Source organism: Scyliorhinus torazame, chromosome 3 (genome assembly GCF_047496885.1).
Source record: "Scyliorhinus torazame isolate Kashiwa2021f chromosome 3, sScyTor2.1, whole genome shotgun sequence".
In the NCBI taxonomy this organism is placed as follows: Eukaryota; Metazoa; Chordata; class Chondrichthyes; order Carcharhiniformes; family Scyliorhinidae; genus Scyliorhinus; species Scyliorhinus torazame.
Window position 1 is genome coordinate 378857195 of NC_092709.1, and position 22896 is coordinate 378880090.

Consider the following 22896-nt stretch of genomic DNA (forward strand, 5'->3'; position numbering starts at 1 on the left):
CAGTGCTGAGGGGGTCACTGGGGGCAGTGCTGAGGGGGGTCACTGGGGGCAGTGCTGAGGGGGGTCACTGGGGTCAGTGCTGAGGGGTTCACTGGGGGCAGTGCTGAGGGGGGTCACTGGGGGCAGTGCTGAGGAGGGTCACTGGGAGCAGTGCTGAGGGGGTCACTGGGCGCAGTGCTGAGGGGGGTCACTGGGGGCAGTGCTGAGGGGGGTCACTGGGGGCAGTGCTGAGGGTGGTCACGGGGGGCAGTACTGAGGGGGGTCACTGGGGGCAGTGCTGATGGTGGTCACTGGGGGCAGTGCTGAGGGGGTCACTGGGGGCAGTGCTGGGGGAGGTCTCGGGGGCAGTGCTGAGGGGGGTCACTGGGGGCAGTGCTGAGGGGGTTCAATGGGGGCAGTGCTGACGGGGGTCACTGGGGGCAGTGCTGAGGGGGTGGTCACTGGGGGCAGTGCTGAGGGGGTCTCTGGGGGCAGTGCTGAGGGGGGTCACTGGTGGCAGTGCTGAGGGGGGTCACTGGGGGCAGTGCTGATGGGGTCTCTGGGGGCAGTGCTGAGCGGGGTCACTGGGGGCAGTGCTGAGGGGGGTCACTGGGGGCAGTGCTGAGGGGGGTCACTGGGGGCAGTGCTGAGGGGGGTCACTGGGGGCAGTGCTGAGCGGGGTCACTGGGGGCAGTGCTGAGGGGATTCACTGGGGGCAGTGCTGAGGGGGTCACTGGGAGCAGTGCTGAGGGGGTGGTCACTGGGGGCAGTGCTGAGGGGGTCTCTGGGGGCAGTGCTGAGGGGGGTCACTGGTGGCAGTGCTGAGGGGGGTCACTGGGGGCAGTGCTGATGGGGTCTCTGGGGGCAGTGCTGAGCGGGGTCACTGGGGGCAGTGCTGAGGGGGGTCACTGGGGGCAGTGCTGAGGGGGGTCACTGGGGGCAGTGCTGAGGGTGGTCACTGGGGGCAGTGCTGAGGGGGTCTCTTGGGGCAGTGCTGAGGGGGTTCACTTGGGGCAGCGCTGAGGGGGGGTCACTGGGGGCAGTGCTGAGGGGGGGTCACTGGGGGCAGTGCTGAGGGGGGTCACTGGGAGCAGTGCTGAGGGGGTTCACTTGGGGCAGTGCTGGGGGAGGTCTCGGGGGCAGTGCTGAGGGGGGTCACTGGGGGCAGTGCTGAGGGGGATCACTGGGGGCTGTGCTGAGGGGGGTCACTGGGGTCAGTGCTGAGGGAGGGGGTCACTGGGGGCAGTGCTGAGGGGGCTCTCGGGGGGCAGTGCTGAAGGGGGTCTAAGGGGGGCAGTGCTGAAGGGGTTCACTTGGGGCAGTGCTGTGGGGGGTCACTGGGGGCAGTGCTGAGGGGGGTCACTGGGGGCAGTGCTGAGGGGGGTCACTGGGGGCAGTGCTGAGGGGGGTCACTGGGGGCAGTGCTGAGGGGGGTCACTGGGGGCAGTGCTGAGGGGGGTCACTGGGGGCAGTGCTGAGGGGGTCACTGGGGGCAGGGCTGAGGAGGGTCACTGGGGCAGTGCTGATGGCGGTCTAAGGGGGGCAGTGCTGAGGGGGTTCACTTATGGCAGTGCTGATGGGGGTCACGGGGGGCAGTGCTGAGGGGGGTCACTGGGAGCAGTACTGAGGGGGGTCTCGGGGGGCAGTGCTGAGGGGGTTCACGGGGGGCAGTGCTGAGGGGGGTCACTGGGAGCAGTACTGAGGGGGGTCTCGGGGGGCAGTGCTGAGGGGGGTCACGGGGGGCAGTGCTGAGGGGGGGTCACTGGGGGCAGTGCTGAGGGGTGTCACTGGGGGCAGTGCTGAGGGGCGTCACTGGGGGCAGTGCTGAGGGGGGTCACTGGGAGTAGTGCTGAGGGGGGTCTCGGGGGGCAGTGCTGAAGGGGGTCACGGGGGGCAGTGCTGAGGGGGGTCTCGGGGGGCAGTGCTGAGGGGGTCACTGGGGGCAGTGCTGAGGGGGGGGTCACTGTGGGCAGTGCTGAGGGGGTCTCTGGGGGCAGTGCTGAGGGGGGTCACTGGTGGCAGTGCTGTGGGGGGTGACTGGGGGCAGTGCTGAGGTGGTCACTGGTGGCAGTGCTGAGGGGGTCTCTTGGGGCAGTGCTGAGGGGGTCACTTGGGGCAGTGCTGAGGGGGGTCACTGGTGGCAGTGCTGAGGGGGGTGACTGGTGGCAGTGCTGAGGGGGGGTCACTGGGGGCAGTGCTGAGGTGGTCACTGGGGGCAGTGCTGAGGGGGTCTCTTGGGGCAGTGCTGATGGGGGCTCTCGGGGGGCAGTCCTGAGGGGGGTCACTGGGGGCAGTGCTGAGGGGGGGTCACTGGGGGCAGTGCTGAGGGGGTTCACTTGGGGCAGTGCTGAGGGGGGTCACTGGGGGCAGTGCTGAGGGGGGTCACTGGGGGCAGTGCTGAGGGGATTCTCTGGGGGCAGTGCTGATGGGGGCTCTCGGGGGGCAGTCCTGAGGGGGGTCACTGGGGGCAGTGCTGAGGGGGGTCACTGGGGGCAGGGCTGAGGGATTCACTGGGGGCAGTGCTGATGGCGGTCTAAGGTCTAAGGGGGGCAGTGTTGAGGCGGTTCACTTATGGCAGTGCTGAGGGGGGTCACTGGGAACACTGCTGAGGGGGGTCTCTTGGGGCAGTGCTGAGGGGGTTCACGGGGGGCAGTGCTGAGGGGGGTCTCTTGGGGCAGTGCTGAGGGGGTTCACGGGGGGCAGTGCTGAGGGGGGGTCACTGGGAGCAGTGCTGAGGGGGGTCTCGGGGGGCAGTACTGAGGGGGGTCTCGGAGGGCAGTGCTGAGGGGGTCACGGGGGGCAGTGCTGAGGGGATCACGGGGGCAGTTCTGAGGGGGGGGTCACTGTGTGCAGTGCTGAGGGGAGTTTTGGGGGGCAGTGCTGGGGGGGTCACTGGGGGCAGTGCTGAGGGGGGTTTCGGGGGGCAGTGCTGAGGGGGTTTTGGGGGCAGTGCTGAGGGGGGTTTTGGGGGGCAGTGCTGAGGGGGGTTTTGGGGGGCAGTGCTGAGGGGGGTTTCGGGGGGCAGTGCTGAGGGGGGTTTTGGGGGGTAGTGCTGAGGGGGGTTTTGGGGGGCAGTGCTGGGGGGGTCACTGGGGGCAGTGCTGAGGGGGGTTTTGGGGGGCAGTGCTGAGGGGGGTTTCGGGGCGCAGTGCTGGGGGGGTCACTGGGAGCTGTGCCGAGAGAGTTCTGCACAGTCACAGCTGTTGGTTTGTCATCAGATCTTAAATCAAAGTTTTCTGTGCTCTCTGAGCTGGTGCAAAGTATTCTGGGGAGGGCGGGGGGGGTAATACCAGCCATCCTGGCCATCCCGGCGTTCCCCGCCACCCCGTCCATCCCAGCCTTCCCAGCCTTCTCGTCTCTCCCATAATATTCAAGGCCAGAAAAACACAGTTTATTCTAATATTTTCCAGGGTGTGTGTGTCGCTGGTTAGGCTCGGCATTTATTATCCATCCCGAGCTGCCCTTCCGAAGGTGGGGGTGAGCTGCCTTCTTTAATGGCTACAGTCCTTGAGGTGTAGGTACACCCACTGTGCTGTTAGGGAGGGAGTTCCAGGATGTTGCGAAGGAACGGCGATATATTTCCAAGTCAGGATGGTGAGTGACTTGGAGGGGAACCTCCAGGTGGTGGAGTTCCCAGGTATCTGCTGCTCTTGTCCTTCTCGATGGCAGTAGTCGTGGGTTTGGAAGGTGCTGCCTAAGGAACCTCTCAGTGTATCTGGTCGATACATTGGAAAATATGTTAAGAAAACAAAGGTGGTTTTAAGGGATTTATATTTGTATTGGGAAACATCACATAGATACTGTAGCGCACAATGACTTACGAGAGAGACGAATAGAGGTGAAGTCGATGAGGCTTTATTAAGCGTGACTTGTTCCCAGCAGTTCAGCAACAGACTGGAGCTGCGGGGAGAAGCCCAGGTTCTTATACTCCGCCTTCAGGGCGGAGCTAGAGATCAACAGCCAACCAGGACCCGGGATCTGTCAGCCAATAGCATCACGGCTTCACAGTCCCACATGACCCCTAATGCATACTACCACATTCACCCCTTGTTAAAAATGAACCCGGCGGGGTGGTGCTTCGCATGGTGGTAGGGGTTTACAAGGCTGGTCCTGGGAGGAGAAAATTTTTGGCATGTCTTTTCAATGCTCTACACTTTGCCCTACATTGGGCTATGTACAGGGTTTGTGAACTATTTACAAAATTCGTAAGAGGAAAAAAGAACATTCTCGTTAAAGTCCACAATATTCTTGTGTTGCACCGATGCCACGAGTCGAGCGGGCGGTCTGGTCTTCCTTGTTGATCATCTCAACCCCGGTGGTGGTGCAGGTGCTTGTTCAGGCGTTGTCGTCTCCGGGAGCTATTCGGTGTCTTCTTCAGTTTCACTCCTGGTCGGACATGGGAGGAGGACCGATCCACCCGGGAAGGGGGCGGTCGCGGGGTGCGCCGTTGGCAGGGAGGGGGTGATCGGTGTCGGGGGGGGGGGGTGTGCGTGTTGCCGGCGGGCGCCAGGTCTCGCAGGGAGACCGTGTCCTGTCGGCCGTCGGGGTACGCCACGTAGGCGTACTGCGGGTTCGCGTGGAGGAGGTGAACCCTCTCGACCAACGGGTCCGACTTGTGCGCCCGCACGTGTTTCCGGAGCAAGATGGGTCCTGGGGCCGCCAGCCAGGTCGGCAGCGACGTTCCGGAGGAGGACTTCCTGGGGAAGACAAGGAGGCGCTCATGGGGCGTTTGGTTAGTGGTGGTACACAGCAGCGACCGGATGGAGTGGAGAGCGTCCGGGAGGACCTCCTACCACCGTGAAACTGGGAGATCTCTGGACCGTAGGGCCAGTAGGACGGTCTTCCAGACCGTGCCGTTCTCCCTCTCTACTTGCCCGTTCCCCCGCGGGTTGTAGCTGGTCGTCCTGCTCGAGGCTATGCCTTGCTGAGCAGGAACTGGCGCAGCTCGTCACTCATGAAGGAGGACTACCTGTCGCTATGGATATATGCGGGGCAACCGAACAGTGTGAATATAGTGCTCAGGGCTTTAATAACTGTGGCCGCTGTCATGTCGGGGCAGGGGATGGCGAAAGGGAAACGGGAGTACTCGTCCACCACGTTCAGGAAGTATGTGTTTCGATTGGTGGAGGGGAGGGGCCCTTTGAAATCCAGACTGAGGCGTTCAAAGGGGCGGGAAGCCTTGATCAGGTGCGCTCTATCTGGCCTGAAAAAATGCGGTTTGCACTCAGCGCAGATGTGGCAGTTCCTGGTGACTGTACGGACCTCCTCCACGGAGTAGAGGAGGTTGCGGGACTTTATAAAATGGTAGAACCGAGTGACCCCCGGGTGGCAGAGGTCCTCGTGGAGGGTTTGGAGACGGTCTATTTGTGCGTTGGCACATGTGTCGCGGGATAGGGCATCGGACGGCTCGTTCAGCTTTCCGGGACGATACAAGATCTCACAATTGAAGGTGGAGAGTTCGATCCTCCACCTTACGATCTTGTCATTTTTAATTTTGCCCCGCTGTGCATTATCGAACATGAAGGCTTCCGACCGTTGGTCGGTGAGGAGAGTGAATCTCCTGCCGGCCAGGTAATGCCTCCAATGTCGCACAGCTTCCACTATGGCTTGGGCTTCCTTTTCCCTGAGGAGTGGCGGATTTCTGAGGCGTGGAGGGTTCGGGAGAAAAAGGCCACGGGTCTGCCCGCTTGGTTAAGGGTGGTCGCCAGAGCTACGTCGGATGCGTCGCTCTCGACCTGGAAGGGGAGGGACTCGTCGATGGCGCGCATCGTGGCCTTTGCGATGTCCGCTTTGATGCGGCTGAAGGCCTGGCTAGCCTCTGTCGACAGGGGGAAGGTAGTGGACTGTATTAGCGGGCGGGCCTTGTCTGCATACTGGGGGACCCACTGGGCGTAATATGAAAAAAACCCAGGCATCGTTTCAGGGCTTTGGAGCAGTGGGGAAGGGGAAATTCCATAAGGGGGCGCATACGTTCGGGGTCGGGGCCTATTATCCCATTGCGCACTACGTATCCCAGGATGGCCAGCCGGTTTGTGCTAAACACGCACTTTTCCTCGTTGTATGTGAGGTTCAAGGCGTTTGCGGTCTGGAGGAATTTTTGGAGGTTGGCGTCGTGGCCCTGCTGATCGTGGCCGCAGATGGTTACGTTGTCGAGATATGGGAACGTGGCCTGTAACCCGTGTTGATCAACCATTCGGACCATCTCCCGTTGGAAGACCGAGACCCCATTTGTGATGCCAAATGGGACCCTTAGGAAGTGGTATAGTCGCCCATCTGCCTCGAAGGCTGTGTATTTGCGGTCACTTGGGCGGATGGGGAGCTGGTGGTAGGCGGACTTGAGGTCCACGGTGGAGAAGACCTTATATTGGGCAATCCGATTTACCATGTCGGATATGCGGGGGAGAGGGTACGCATCTAGCTGTGTGTACCTGTTGATGGTCTGGCTATCGTCTATGACCATCCTTTGCTTCTCCCCGGTCTTTACTACTACCACCTGTGCTCTCCAGGGACTATTGCTGGCCTGGATTATGCCTTCCTTCAGCAACCGCTGGACTTCGGACCGGATAAATGTCCGGTCCTGGGCGCTGTACCGTCTGCTCCTAGTGGCGACGGGTTTGCAATCCGGGGTGAGGTTTGCAAACAAGGATGGCGGTTCAACTTTGAGGGTTGCGAGGCCGCAGATAGTGAGTGGGGGTATTGGGCCGCCGAATTGAAACGTTAGGCTCTGCAGGTTGCACTGGAAATCTAATCCCAGTAATGTGGGCGCGCAGAGTTGGGGGAGGACGTAGAGCCTGTAGTTTTTAAACTCCCTCCCTTGCACCGTTAGGGTCACTATGCAGAACCCTTTGATCTCTATGGAGTGGGATCCTGCAGCAAGGGAAATCTTTTGCGTACTGGGACGGATGGTCAAAAAACAGCGTCTTACCATGTCAGGGTGGATGAAACTTTCGGTGCTCCCGGAGTTGATCAGGCATGGTGTCTCGTGTCCGTTGATCAGCACCGTTGTTGTCGTCGTCTGGAGCGTCCGGGGCCGTGCTTGATCCAGCATCACCGAGGCCAGATGTGGTCGTAGTATCTCAGCGTCTTCTTCGGACCCCGTGGAGCCGTCGATGCTGGGGTCCTTTGCTGTCATCCAAGGTGGCGGCGTCCATGAATCGCACGCGGCCGGGGGTGGACAAAATGGCCGCCCCCACGGATCGCACATGGTCGGGGGTGGACAAAATGGCCGCCCCATGCATCGCACATGGCTGGGGGGTCACAAGATGGCGGCGCCCATCCTCCCCTCGTGGTGGCCGGGAGCCAAAATGGCGGCGCCCGTGGGTCGCACATGGGGCGCTGGGGGGGGGTTGGGGAGCGTTTGGGATGCGCTGGACTCTTTCTTCTCCGGGGACAGCGGCGACCCCCCGGGACCGGCACACAGCCGCGAAATGGCCCTTTTTCCCGCAGCTCTTGCAAGTTGCCGCGCGGGCCGGGCAGCGCTGCCGGGGGTGTTTCGCCTGCCCGCAGAAATAGCAGCGGGCCCCCCGGGATGGTCTGGTTTCTTAACCGCGCAAGCCTGTGAGGGAGGGGGGGGGTTTGTCGCGACGGGGGTCCACGGAGCCCAAGGGGCTGCCGCGCGGTCGGGGCCGTAGGCGCGGGCGTTTTGCGAGGCCACATCTAGGGAAGCTGCAAGGGCCCGTGCCTCTGAGAGTCCTAGCGACTCTTTTTCTAAAAGTCTTTGGCGGATTTGGGGAGAGTTCATACCTGCCACAAACGCATCGCGAATTAACATGTCCGTGTGTTCCGTCGCGTTTACCGGCGGGCAGCTGCAGCCCCGTCCCAAAATTAGCAGCGCGGCGTAGAATTCATCTAGCGATTCTCCGGGACTTTGCCGTCTCGTTGCGAGTTGGTAGCGTGCGTAGATCTGGTTCACGGGGCGAACGTAGACGCTCTTTAGGGCTGCGAGCGCTGTCGGGAAATCCTCGGCGTCTTCTATGAGAGGGTAAATTTACGGGCTTACCCTCGAATGCAGGACCTGCATTTTCTGGTCTTCTGTTATCCGGCCGGGGGCCGTTCGGAGGTAGCCTTCGAAACAAGTCTGCCAGTGTTTGAAAACTGCTGCTGAGTTCACTGCGTGGGGGCTGATCCTCAGGCATTCCGGGGCGATCCGGAGCTCTATAGTCCTTTAAGCACGCTTAATAAATTGTAGCGCACAATGACTTACGAGAGAGAAGAATAGAGATGAAGTCGATGAGGCTTTATTAAGCGTGACTTGTTCCCAGCAGTTCAGCAACAGACTGGAGCTGCGGGGAGAAGCCCAGGTTCTTATAATCCGCCTTCAGGGCGGAGCTAGGGATCAACAGCCAACCAGGACCCGGAATCTGTCAGCCAATAGCATCACGGCTTCACAGTCCCACATGACCCCTAATGCATACTACCACAGATACATACAAGATCGGAGCAGGAGGAGGCCATTCGACCCTTCGAGCTGCTCCGCCATTCATCACCATCATGGCTGATCATCCAACTCAATAGCCTCATCCTGCTTTCTCCCCATAGCCTTTGATCCCATTCTCCCCTAGTGCTATATCCAGCCGCCTTTTGAATATATTCAATATTTATTAGAACATAGAACATACAGTGCAGAAGGAGGCCATTCGGCCCATCAAGTCTGCACCGACCCACTTAAGCCCTCACAAATTGGTCAGGCCACATTTGGAGTATTGTGTACAGTTTTGGTCGCCTCATTTTAGGAAGGATGTGGAAGTTTTGGAAAAGGTGCAAAGAAGATTTACCAGGATGTTGCCTGGAATGGAGAGTAGGTCTTACGAGGAAAGGTTGAGGGTGCTAGGCCTTTTCTCATTAGAACGGAGAAGGATGAGGGGCGACTTGATAGAGGTTTATAAGATGATCAGGGGAATAGATAGAGTAGACAGTCAGAGACCTTTTCACTGGGTGGAACAAACCATTACAAGGGGACATAAATTTAAGGTGAAAGGTGGAAGATATAGGAGGGATATCAGAGGTGGGTTCTTTACCCAGAGAGTAGTGGGGGCATGGAATGCACTGCCTGTGGAAGTAGTTGAGTCGGAAACATTAGGGCCCTTCAAGCAGCTATTGGATAGGTACATGGATTACGGTAAAATGATATAGTGTAGATGTATTTGTTCTCAAGGGCAGCACAGTAGCATTGTGGATAGCACAATTGCTTCACAGCTCCAGGGTCCCAGGTTCGATTCCGGCTTGGGTCACTGTCTGTGCGGAGTCTGCACATCCTCCCCGTGTCTGCGTGGGTTTCCTCCGGGTGCTCCGGTTTCCTCCCACAGTCCAAAGATGTGCGGGTTAGGTGAATTGGCCAATGATAAATTGCCCTTAATGCCCAAATTGCCCTTGGTGTTGGGTGGAGGTGTTGAGTTTGGGTAGGATGCTCTTTCCAAGAGCTGGTGCAGACTCAAAGGGCCGAATGGCCTCCTTCTGCACTGAAAATTCAATGATAATCTATGATTAATCTAGGACAAAGGTTCGGCACAACATCGTGGGCCGAAGGGCCTGTTCTGTGCTGTATTTTCTATGTTCTATGTTCTATGTTCCACCCTATCCCCGTAACCCAATAACCCCTCCTAACCTTTTTTGGTCACTAAGGGCAATTTATCATGGCCAATCCACCTAACCTGCACGTCTTTGGACTGTGGGAGGAAACCGGAGCGCCCGGAGAAGACCCACTCGGACACGAGGAGAACATACAGACTCCGCACAGACAGTGATCCAGCGGGGAATCGAACCTGGGACCCTGGTGCTGTGAAGCCACAGTGCTAACCACTTGTGCTACCATGCTGCCCTAGCATCAACTACTTCCTTTGGTAATGCATTCCACAGGCTCACCACTCTTTGGGTGAAGAAAACCACCTTTGCTTTCTTAACATTTCAGAGATGAGGTCCTCATCTCTGTCCAAAATGGTTTACCCTGAATCCTCAGGCTGTGACCTCTGTTTCTGGACACATCCAACATTGGTAACATCTTCCCTGCATCTACCCTGCCTAGTCCCATTAAAGGTTTCTCAGTCTCTCTGAGATCCCCCCTCATTCTTCTGAACTCCAGTGAGAACAATCCCAACCTAGTCAATCTCTCCTCATATGACAGTCCCGCCATCCCTGGAATCAGTCTGGTAAACCTTCACTGCACTCCCTCGAGAGCAAGAACATCCTTCCTCAGAGAAGGAGACCACAACTGCAGACAATACTCCAGGTGTGGCCTCACCAAGGCCCTGTACAATTGCAGCAACAATCCCTGCTTCTATACTCGAAACCTCTCGCAATGAAGGCCAACATACCATTAGCCTTCTTTACCGCCTGCTGCACCTGCATGCTTACCTTCAGCGACTGGTGCACAAGGACACCCAGGTCCCGCTGCACACTCCCCTCTCCCAATTTACAGCCATTCAGGTAGTAATCTGCCTTCCTGTTTTTGCTTCCAAAGTAACAACCTCACACTTATCCAAATTATACTGCATCTGCCATTGATTTGCCCACTCGCCCAACCTGTCCAGATCTTGCTGTCGGATCCCTGCATCTTCGTCACGATTCACCCTCTCACCAAATTGGTATCATCTGCAAACTTTGAGATGTTACATTTTGTTCCCTGATCCAAATCATTAATATATATTGTGAATAGCTGGGGTCCCAGCTCCTAACCCTATGGAACCTCACAATGAGGCTGCCAATTTGAAAAGGACCCATTAATGCCTACTCTTTGTTTCCTCTCTGCCAACCCGTTTTCTATCCACCTCAATACATTTCCCCCAATCCCATGCGCTTTAATTTTGCACAAAAATCTCTTATGCGGACTTCGTCAAACGCCTTCTGAAAGTCCAAATATACAAATCGACTGGCTCCGCCTTGTCGACTGTACTGGTTACATCTTCAAAGAATTCCAACAGATTTGTCAAGCATGATTTTTCCTTCATAAATCCATGCTGACTCTAAATGTTCCGCTATAAAGTCCTCGATAATGGATTCAAGCATTTTCCCCACTAGCGATGTTAGGCTTACTGGTCTATAATTCCCTTTCTCGCGACCTCTCTTTTTGAATATTGGAGTGACGTGAGCTACCCTCCAATCTGCAGAATCTATAGAATCCTGGAAGATGACCACCAATGCATCCACTATTTCCAGAGACACCTCCTTAAACACTCTGGGATGCAGATTCTCAGGCCCTGGGGATTTATCCGCCTTCAATCCCATCAGTTTTCCCAGCACCATTTCTCTACTAATGCTGATCTCCCTCAGTTCTTCCCTCTCACTAATCCATTCATTCTCCAACATTTCCCTCATGGTAGACTAGTACAAAAGGTGAAGTCACACGGGATCAGGGGTGAGCTGGCAAGGTGGATACAGAACTGGCTAGCTCATAGAAGGCAGAGAGTAGCAATGGAAGGGTGCTTTTCTAATTGGAGGGCTGTGACCAGTGGTGTTCTGCAGGGATCAGTGCTGGGACCTTTGCTGTTTGTAGTATATATAAATGATTTGGAGGAAAATGTAACTGGTCTGATTAGTAAGTTTGCAGACGACACAAAGTTTAGTGGAATTGCGGATAGCGATGAGGACTGTCAGAGGATACAGCAGGATTTAGATTGTTTGGAGACTTGGGCGGAGAGATGGCAGATGGAGCTTAATCCGGACAAATGTGAGGTAATGCATTTTGGAAGGTCTAATGCAGGTAGGGAATATACAGTGAATGGTAGAACCCTCAAGAGTATTGAAAGTCAGAGAGATCTAGGTGTACAGGTCCACAGGTCACTGAAAGGGGCAACACAGGTGGAGAAGGTAGTCAAGAAGGCATACGGCATGCTTGCCTTCATTGACCAGGGCATTGAATATAAGAATTGGCAAGTCATGTTGCAGCTGTATAGAACCTTAGTTAGGCCACACTTGGAGTATAGTGTTCAATTCTGGTCGCCACACTACCAGAAGGGTGTGGAGGCTTTTGAGAGGGTGCAGAAGAGATTTACCAGAATGTTGCCTGGTATGGAGGGCATTAGCTATGAGGAGCGGTTGAATAAACTCGGTTTGTTCTCACTGGAACGACGGAGGTTGAGGGGCGACCTGATAGAGGTCTACAAAATTATGAGGGGCATAGACAGAGTGGATAGTCAGAGACTTTTTCCCAGGGTAGAGGGGTCAATTACTAGGGGGCATAGGTTTAAGGTGAGAGGGGCAAGGTTTAGAGTAGATGTACGAGGCAAGACTTTTACACAGAGGGTAGTGGGTGTCTGGAACTCGCTACCGGAGGAGGTGGTGGAAGCAGGGACGATAGTGACATTTAAGGGGCATCTTGACAAATACATGAATAGGATGGGAATAGAGGGATACGGACCCAGGAAGTGTAGAAGATTGTAGTTTAGTCGGGCAGCATGGTCGACACGGGCTTGGAGGGCTGAAGGGCCTGTTCCTGTGCTGTACATTTCTTTGTTCTTTATTCTTTGTTCTGGGATCTGATTTGTGTCCTCGTTTGTGAAGACAGAACCAAAGCATGTATTCAATTGCTCAGCCATTTCTTTGTCCCTTATTATACCTTCCCATGTTAGAAATAAAATATTGTTTTAAGTGGGTTTAATTTAATGTTTCTGTGCCTGGAAGGGTAAAACCTGTAGTTAGATTCATGCTGAACAAAGGTGTTTGTATGTGTGGGGGTTGGTTAAGTTCCAGCTGTGATTCTGTTCTGCTCAGAGAGGGCTACGCATGAAGAATAAATCAAACCAGCAGAGGTTGCTTAGCTACTGGCGGCCCTCGTACTGATAAAAGAAGCTTTTCAGTTTTAGTTTAGCTGAATTGTTGGCATTTGGAGATAGGACATTGAGGAGAAAATCGCTTAGCTCAGTTTGTTAATGTGTGCTGCAAATAATCTTCAATCCCCATCTGGGCCTATTGCGATACGCCACTGTCTATTTGTCAATGAACTTTGTCGATTAGATTCCTAGATTCTCCTGGAGCTCTGGCATCCCACTGGTGACTTCCATCGTGAAGACTGATGCAAAGTAACTATTCAGTTAATCTGCCATTTCTTTGTTTCCTATTATTACTTCTCCAGCCACGTTTTTCAGTGGTCCAATGTCTATTTTTGCCTCTCTCTTACCTTTTATATATTGAAAAAAACTCTTCCTATCTTCCTTTATATGACTAGCTAGCTTGCACTCGTACTTCATCTTCTCCCCCATTATTGCTTTTTTAGTTGTCCTCTGCTCGCTTTTAAAGGCTTCCCAATCCTCTGGTTTCCCAATTATCCTCGCCACTTTGTATGCTTTTTCCTTAGCGTTTATGCTGTCCTTGACATCCCTCTTCAGCCATGGATGTCTTGTCCTCACCTTAGCATGTTTCCTCCTCCAGAACTTCTGCTGTGCATCCCTAATAACTCCCAAAACTCCTGCCATTGCTGTTCCGCTGTCTTCCCTGCTAGCCTCCTTTTCCAATCAACGGGCAGCACGGTAGCACAAGTGGATAGCACTGAGGCTTCACAGTGCCAGGGTCCCAGGTTCGATTCCCTGCTGGGTCACTGTCTGTGCGGAGGCTGCACGTTCTCCCCGTGTCTGCGTGGGTTTCCTCCGGGTGCTCCCGTTTCCTCCCACAGTCCAAAGACGAGCAGGTGAGATGGATTGGCCATGTTAAATTGCCCTTCGTGACCAAAAAGGTTAGTAGAGGTTGGGTTACGGGGATAGGGTGGAAGTGAGGGCTTAAGTGGGATAGTGCAGACTCGATGGGCCGAATGGCCTCCTTCTGCACTGTATCTTCGATGTTATATGTTCTAACTCTGGTCAGCTCATACATAGATATATAGAACAGACAGCGCAGAAGGAGGCCATTCGGCCCATCAAGTACGCACCGACCCACTTAAGCCCTCACTTCCACCCTATCCCCATAACCCAATAACCCCTCCTAACCTTTTTTGGACACTAAGGGCAATTTATCACGGCCAATCCACCTAACCTGCACGTCTTTGGACTGTGGGAGGAAACCCGAGCACCCAGAGGAAACCCACGCACACACGGGGAGGACGTGCAGACTCCGCACAGACAGTGACCCAAGCCGGGAATTGAACCTGGGACCCTGGCACTGTGAAGCCACAGTGCTAACCACTGTGCTACCATCTCTCATGTCTTTGTAGTTACCCTTATTTAATTGTAATACCGTTACACCTGATTGCAGCTTCTCCCTCTCAAACTGCAGGGTAAATTCTATCATATTGTGGTCACTGCTCCCGAAGGGTTCCTTCACCTGTCCCCGTCTCGAACCCCTTTGGATACTGTCGGGGGGATAGCCTATCAGGAGAAAACAGCAGCAGCCAGAGCAGTGGCACCACGGCTGGCTCTGATGTTCAGAAGAGAGGGTCACAGCGCAGAAGAGCAATAGTAATAGGGGACTCTATAGTCAGGGGCACAGATAGGCGCTTCTGTGGACATGAAAGAGACTCCAGGATGGTATGTTGCCTCCCTGGTGCCAGGGTCCAGGATGTCTCCGAACGGGTAGAGGGCATCCTGAAGGGGGAGGGCAAACAGGCAGAGGTCGTTGTACATATTGGTACTAACGACATAGGCAGGAAGGGGCATGAGGTCCTGCAGCAGGAGTTCAGGGAGCTAGGCAGAAAGTTAAAAGACAGGACCTCGAGGGTTGTAATCTCGGGATTACTCCCTGTGCCACGTGCCAGTGAGGCTAGAAATAGGAATATCGAGCAGCTAATCACGTGGCTAAACAGCTGGTGTAGGAGGGAGGGTTTCCGTTATCTGGACCACTGGGAGCTCTTCCGGGGCAGGTGTGACCTATATAAGAAGGACGGGTTGCATCTTAACTGGACAGGCATAAATATCCTGGCCGCGAGGTTTGCTCGTGTCACACAGGAGGGTTTAAACTAGTATGGCAGGGGGGTGGGCACGGGAGCAATAGGTCAGAAGGTGAGATCATTGAGGGAGAACTAGGGAATAGGGACAGTGTGGCTCTGAGGTAGAGCAGACAGGGAGAAGTTGCTGAACACAGCGGGTTTGATGGCCTGAAGTACATATGTTTTAATGCAAGAAGTATTACGGGTAAGGCAGATGAACTTAGAGCTTGGATTAGTACTCGGAACTATGATGTTGTTGCCATTACAGAGACCTGGTTGAGGGAAGGGCAGGATTGGCAGCTAAACGTTCCAGGATTTAGATGTTTCAGGCGGGATAGAGGGGGATGTAAAAGGGGTGGCGGAGTTGTGCGACTGGTTAGGGAGAATATCACAGCTGTACTACGGGAGGACACCTCAGAGGGCAGTGAGACTATATGGGTAGAGATCAGGAATAAGAAGGGTGCAGTCAGTCATAATGTTTGGGGTTTACTACAGGCCTCCCAACAGCCAGCGGGAGATAGAGGAGCAGATAGGTAGACAGATTTTCAAAAAGAGTAAAAACAACAGGGTTGTTGTGATGGGAGACTTCAACTTCCCCAATATTGACTGGGACTCACTTAGTGCCAGGGGCTTAGATGGGGCAGAGTTTGTAACGAACATCCAGGAGGGTTTCTTAAAACAATATATAGACAGTCCAACTAGGGAAGGGGTGGTACTGGACCTGGTATTGGGGAATGATCCCGGCCAGGTGGTGGAACTTTCAGTAGGGGAGCACTTCGGGAACAGTGACCACAATTCAGTAAGTTTTAAAGTGCTGGTGGACAAGGATAAGAGTGGTCCTAGGGTGAATGTGCTAAATTGGGGGAAGGCTAATTATAACAATATTAGGTGGGAACTGAAGAACCTAGATTGGGGGCGGATGTTTGAGGGCAAATCAACATCTGACACGTGGGAGGCTTTCAAGTGTGAGTTGAAAGGAATTCAGGACCGGCATGTTCCTGTGAGGAAGAAGGACAAATACGGCAATTTTCGGGAACCTTGGATAACGAGAGATATTGAAGGCCTTGTCAAAAAGATAAAGGAGGCATTTGTCATGGCTAAAAGGCTGGGAACAGACGAAGCCTGTGTGGAATACAAGGAAAATAGGAAGGAACTTAAGCAAGGAGTTTGGAGGGCTAGAAGGGGTCATGAAAAGTCATTGGCAAATAGGGTTAAGGAAAATCCCAAGGCTTTTTACACGTACATAAAAAGCAAGAGGGTAGCCAGGGAAAGGGTTGGCCCACTGAAGGATAGGCAAGGGAATCTATGTGTGGAGCCAGAGGACATGGGCGAGGTACTAAATGAATACTTTGCATCAGTTTTCACCAAAGAGAAGAAATTGGTAGATGTTGAGTCTGGGGAAGGGTGTGGAGATAGCCTGGTTCACATTGAGATCCAAAAAGACACTGGGACAGATTCTCCACGCCCTCCCGCGATTCTCCCAAGCGGTGGGAACGGCCCCGTCGAGCTCCGCGGGCCACAGGCCGGAGAATCGCCGGAGACACCCAAAATGGCGATTCTCCGGCACTTCCGCTATTCTCAGGCCCAGATGGGCCAAGCGGCCAGACCAAAACGGCGGATTCCCCCCGGCGCCATCCACAGCTGGTCGCTGCCATCGGGAACAGCGTGGGAACGCTGGGGGGGGGGCGGACTTCGGGGGGGGAGGGGTGTTCCTGCACCGTGGGGTACCTCAAATGTGGGATGGCCCGCAATCGGTGCCCACCGATCGTCGGGCCGTCCTCTCTGAAGGAGGGCTTCCTTCCTTCCGCGGCCCCGCAAGATCCGTCCGCCATCTTCTTGCGGGGCGGAATCGGAGAGGACGGGAACCGCGCATGCGCGGGTGATGCCAGTTATGCGGCGCCGGCCGCGTCATGTATGCGGCACCGCCTTTACGCGGCGACAAGGCCTGGTGCGTGTAGATGACGCGGCCCCGATCCTGGCCCATTATCGGGCCCTGAATCGGTTGGGACAGGGGCCGTTTCGCGCCGTCATGAACCTCGACGGCGTTCACAACGGCGTGGGCACTTCGGCGCGGGAGTGGGGAATCCCGCCCGAGGTGTTGGGCGTCTTAAAAAGTATTAAGGTAGATAAGTCCCCGGGGCCTGATGGGATCTACCCCAGAATACTGAAGGAGGCTGGAGAGGAAATTGCTGAGGCCTTGACAGAAATCTTTGGATCCTCGCTGTCTTCAGGGGATGTCCCAGAGGACTGGAGAATAGCCAATGTTGTTCCTCTGTTTAAGAAGGGTAGCAAGGATAATCCCGGGAACTACAGGCCGGTGAGCCTTACTTCAGTGGCAGGGAAATTACTGGAGAGAATTCTTCGAGACAGGATCTACTCCCATTTGGAAGCAAATGGACGTATTCGTGAGAGGCAGCATGGTTTTGTGAAGGGGAGGTCGTGTCTCACTAACTTGATAGAGTTTTTCGAAGAGGTCACAAAGATGATTGATGCAGGTAGGGCAGTGGATGTTGTCTATATGGACTTCAGTAAGGCCTTTGACAAGGTCCCTCATGGTAGACTAGTACAAAAGGTGAAGTCACACGGGACCAGGGGTGAGCTGGCAAGGTGGATACAGAACTGGCTAGCTTATAGAAGGCAGAGGGTAGCAATGGAAGGATGCTTTTCTAATTGGAGGGCTGTGGCTAGTGGTGTTCCACAGGGATCAGTGCTGGGACCTTTGCTGTTTGTAGTATATATAAATGATTTGGAGGAAAATGTAACTGGTCTGATTAGTAAGTTTTGCAGATGACACAAAGATTGGTGGAATTACGGATAGTGATGAGGACTGTCAGAGGATACAGCAGGATTTAGATTGTTTGGAGACTTGGGCGGAGAGATGGCAGATGGCGTTTAATCCGGACAAATGTGAGGTAATTGAAAGTCAAAGAGATCTAGGAGTACAGGTCCACAGATCACTGAAAGGGGCTACACAGGTGGAGAAGGTAGTCAAGAAGGCATACGGCATGCTTGCCTTCATTGGCCGGGGCATTGAGTATAAGAATTGGCAAGTCATGTTGCAGCTGTATAGAACCTTAGTTAGGCCACACTTGGAGTATAGTGTTCAATTCTGGTCGCCACACTACCAGAAGGATGTGGAGGCTTTAGAGAGGGTGCAGAAGAGATTTACCAGAATGTTGCCTGGTATGGAGGGCATAAGCTATGAGGAGCGATTGAATAAACTCGGTTTGTTCTCACTGGAACGAAGGAGGTTGAGGGGCGACCTGATAGAGGTATACAAAATTATGAGGGGCATAGACAGAGTGGATAGTCAGAGGCTTTTCCCCAGGGTAGAGGGGTCAATTACTAGGGGGCATAGGTTTAAGGTGAGAGGGGCAAAGTTTAGAGTAGATGTACGAGGCAAGTTTTTTACGCAGAGGGTAGTGGGTGCCTGGAACTCACTACCGGAGGAGGTAGTGGAGGCAGGGACGATAGGGACATTTAAGGGGCATCTTGACAAATATATGAATAGGATGGGAATAGAAGGATACGGACCCAGGAAGTGTAGAAGATTGTAGTTTAGTCGGGCAGTATGGTCGGCACGGGCTTGGAGGGCCGAAGGGCCTGTTCCTGTGCTGTACATTTCTTTGTTCTTTGTTTGTTTTGTTAATGCATTTTGGAAGGTCTAATACAGGTAGGGAATATACAGTGAATGGTAGAACCCTCAAGAGTATTGAAAGCCAAAGAGATCTATGAGTACAGGTCCACAGGTCACTGAAAGGGGCAACATAGGTGGAGAAGGTAGTCAAGAAGGCATACGGCATGCTTGCCTTCACTGACCGGGGCATTGAGTATAAGAATTGGCAAGTCATGTTGCAGCTGGAAAGAACCTTAGTTAGGCCACACTTGGAGTATAGTGTTCAATTCTGGTCGCCACACTACCAGAAGGATGTGGAGGCTTTAGAGAGGGTGCAGAAGAGATTTACCAGAATGTTGCCTGGTATGGAGGGCATTAGCTATGAGGAGCGGTTGAATGAACTCGGTTTGTTCTCACTGGAACGAAGGAGGTTGAGGGGAGACCTGATAGAGGTCTACAAAATTATGAGGGGCATAGACGGAGTGGATAGTCAGAGGCTTTTCCCCAGGGTAGAGGGGTCAATTACTAGGGGGCATAGGTTTAAGGTGAGAGGGGCAAGGTTTAGAGTAGATGTACGAGGCAATTTTTTTACGCAGAGGGTAGTGGGTGCCTGGAACTCGCTACCGGAGGAGGTGGTGGAAGCAGGGGCGATAGTGACATTTAAGGGGCATCTTGACAAATACATGGGGCAGCACGGTAGCATTGTGGATAGCACAATTGTTTCACAGCTCCAGGGTCCCAGGTTCAATTCCGGCTTGGGTCACTGTCTGTGCGGAGTCTGCACATCCTCCCCGTGTGCGCGTGGGTTTCCCACATGATAAAGTGCAATTTCTCATGGCCAATCCACCTAACCTGCACATCTTTGGACTGTGGGAGGAAACTGCAGGACCCGGAGGAAACTCACGCAGACACGGGGAGAAGGTGCAGACTCCGCACAGCCAGTGACCCAAGCCTGGAATCGAACCTGGGGCCCTGGAGCTGTGAAGCAACGGTGCTAACCACTGTGCTACCGTGCTGCCATTCAAGGTGAGGGGGGAAAGGTTCAGTGGAGATGTATGAGGGTAGATTTTTCCACAGAGGGTGGTGATGGCCTGGAATGCACGGACAAGTGAGGCGGTTGAGGCAGATACGTTAGCGACCTTTCAGACTTATCTGGATAAGCAAATGAAGAGACGGGGTATAGAAGGATACAGGCGGTTGGTCTGGATAGGACACGTGATCGGCGCAGGCGGAAGGGCCTGTTTCTGTGCTGTATTGTTCTTTGTTCTTTGAAACCTGAACCACCTGCCCAGGCTCATTCCCCAATACCAGGTCCAGTACTGCCCCTTCTCCAGTTGGACTATCTACAAATTGTATCAGGAAGCCTCCCTGGATAGAATTAGAACAGAGATGAGGAGAAATTTCTTCAGCCAGAGAGTGGTGGGTCTGTGGAATTCATTGCCACAGAGGGTGGTGGAGGCCGGGACGTTGAGTGTCTTTAAGACAGAAGTTGATAAATTCTTGATTTCTCGAGGAATTAAGGGCTATGGAGAGAGAGCGGGTAAATGGAGTTGAAATCAGCCATGATTGAATGGTGGAGTGGATTCGATGGGCCGAATGGCCTTACTTCCACTCCTATGTCTTATGGTCTTATGGATACACCTTACAAACTATGCCCCATCCAAACACCCAGCACTAAGTGAGTCCCAGTCAATATAGGGGGAATATCTCGGTATCCGTGACAATAAACAAACTAAACAAAATCCAACTTAAAATCCCCGACCACAACAACCCTGTTACATTTGCACCTTTCCAAAATCTCTCTACCTATCTGCTCCTCTATCTCTCGCTGGCAGTTGGGGGGCTTGTAGCAAACCCCCAACATTGTGATTATTCCCTTCCTGTTCCTGAGCTCTATCCAGATTGCCTCATTGTATGAGCCCTCCGAGGTGTCCTCCCGCAGTTCGGCTATAATATTTTCCTTAAGCAGGAATGTTACTCCCCCACCCCTTTTACATCCCCCTCTGTCGCTCCTGAAGCATCTCTATCCTCCAACGTTCAGCTGCCAATCCTGCCCTTCCTTTAACCAAGAAAGCCACAACATCGTAATTCCAAGTACCAATCGGTGCTGTAAATTCATCTGGAGATCAATTGGCCTGGGAGATCTGGAATCCAATTGGCCAGGGAGATCCGGAGTCTGATTGGCCAGGGAGATCTGGAATCGAATTTCCCAGGGAGATCTGGAATCCAATTGGCCAGGGAGATCTGGAGCCTGATTGGCCAGGGAGATCTGGAATCGAATTTCCCAGGGAGAGCTGGAGTCTGATTGGCCAGGGAGATCTGGAGTCTGATTGGCCAGGGAGATCTGGAGTCTGATTGGCCAGGGAGATCTGGAGTCTGATTGGCCAGGGAGATCTGGAATCCAATTGGCGAGGGAGATCTGGAGCCTGATTGGCCAGGGAGATCTGGAATCGAATTTCCCAGGGAGGGCTGGAGTCTGATTGGCCAGGGAGATCTGGAGTCTGATTGGCCAGGGAGATCTGGAGTCTGATTGGCCAGGGAGATCTGGAGTCTGATTGGCCAGGGAGATACAAGTGGGTCCGAGGAAATCCCTGGTTTATTTTGAGGATAAACAGGTCCTGAGTTCACCTACCAGATCCGAACACGCCTCCTATTGCAGCCTCTGTTGCGTTGATGTATCCCAGGCTGCGACAGACAACATGAGCATCAACGATATCCCAGTTATCATCACACACAGTCCCCCACTCGCCGCTGTAATAAATTTCAACTCTGCCTTCACTGGGTAACCGACCCCCAGAGAGTCTCAGTTCTCCATATTCCACCCCTGTCAACACAGAGACAAGAGGTTAATACAGGCAGCCTTCAGAGAGAGCGTAACATCAGCCTGGGACTATCCCGGAACGTCAGACACTGCTCCCTGTAACTGGGTAAATCCGGGAACGTCAGACACTGCTCCCTGTAACTGGGTAAATCCGGGAACGTCAGACACTGCTCCCTGTAACTGGGTAAATCCGGGAACGTCAGACACTGCTCCCTGTAACTGGGTAAATCCGGGAACGTCAGACACTGCTCCCCGTCACTGGGAATATCCCGGAACGTCAGACACAGCTCCCTGTAACTGGGTAAATCCTGGAACGTCAGACACTGCTCCCTGTAACTGGGTAAATCCGGGAACGTCAGACACTGCTCCCCGTCACTGGGAATATCCCGGAACGTCAGACACAGCTCCCTGTAACTGGGTAAATCCGGGAACGTCAGACACTGCTCCCTGTAACTGGGTAAATCCGGGAACGTCAGACACTGCTCCCCGTCACTGGGAATATCCCGGAACGTCAGACACAGCTCCCTGTAACTGGGTAAATCCTGGAACGTCAGACACTGCTCCCTGTAACTGGGTAAATCCGGGAACGTCAGACACTGCTCCCTGTAACTGGGTAAATCCGGGAACGTCAGACACTGCTCCCTGTAACTGGGAATATCCCAGAACGTCAGACACTGCTCCCTGTAACTGGGTAAATCCGGGAACGTCAGACACTGCTCCCTGTAACTGGGTAAATCCGGGAACGTCAGACTCTGCTCCCTGTAACTGGGTAAATCCGGGAACGTCAGACACTGCTCCCTGTAACTGGGTAAATCCGGGAACGTCAGACACTGCTCCCTGTAAAGGGGACAATCCGGGAACGTCAGACACTGCTCCCTGTAACTGGGAATATCCCAGAACGTCAGGCCCCCCTCCCTGTAACTGGGTAAATCCGGGAACGTCAGACACTGCTCCCTGTAACTGGGACAATCCGGGAACGTCAGACCCTGCTCCCTGTAACTGGGTAAATCCGGGAACGTCAGACACTGCTCCCTGTAACTGGGTAAATCCGGGAACGTCAGACCCTGCTCCCTGTAACTGGGACTATCCCGGAACGTCAGATCCGGCTCCCTGTAACTGGGAATATCCCAGTACGTCAGTCCCTCCTCTCTGTAACTGGGACAATCCGGGAACGCCAGACCCTCCTCCCTCTAACTGGGACAATCCCAGAATGTCAGACCCTCCTCCCTGTAAATGGGACAATCACGGAACGTCAGACCCTCCTCCCTATAACTGGGACACTCCAGGAACGTTAGACCCTGCTCCCTGTAACTGGGACAATCCGGGAACATCAGACGCTCCTCCCTGTAACTGGGACTATCCCGGAACATCAGACCCTTCTCCCTGTAACGGGGAAGATCCCAGAACATCAGGCCCTCCTCCCTGTAACTGGGACAATCCAGGAACACCAGAACCTCCTGCCTGTAACTGGGAAAATCCCGGAACATCAGACCGTCCTCCCTGTAACTGGGACACTCCCGGAACTTCAGACCCTCCTCTCTGCAACTGGCCAATCCCGGAATATCAGACCCAGCTCCCTGTAACTGGGACAATCCTGGAATATCAGACCCTCCTCCCTGTCACTGGGACAAT

General features: G+C 54.1%; 1 protein-coding gene across 1 annotated transcript in view; it reads right to left on the bottom strand.

Moving 5' to 3' along the window:
* The window catches only part of LOC140409460 (galectin-3-binding protein-like), a 419647-nt gene that overhangs the window by 22931 nt on the left and 373820 nt on the right, over positions 1-22896 (bottom strand). Inside the window, exon 4 of the mRNA XM_072497893.1 lies at positions 21076-21267. Within this exon, the coding sequence (XP_072353994.1) occupies positions 21076-21267 (192 nt within the window). The remainder of the gene's footprint in view (positions 1-21075; positions 21268-22896) is intronic.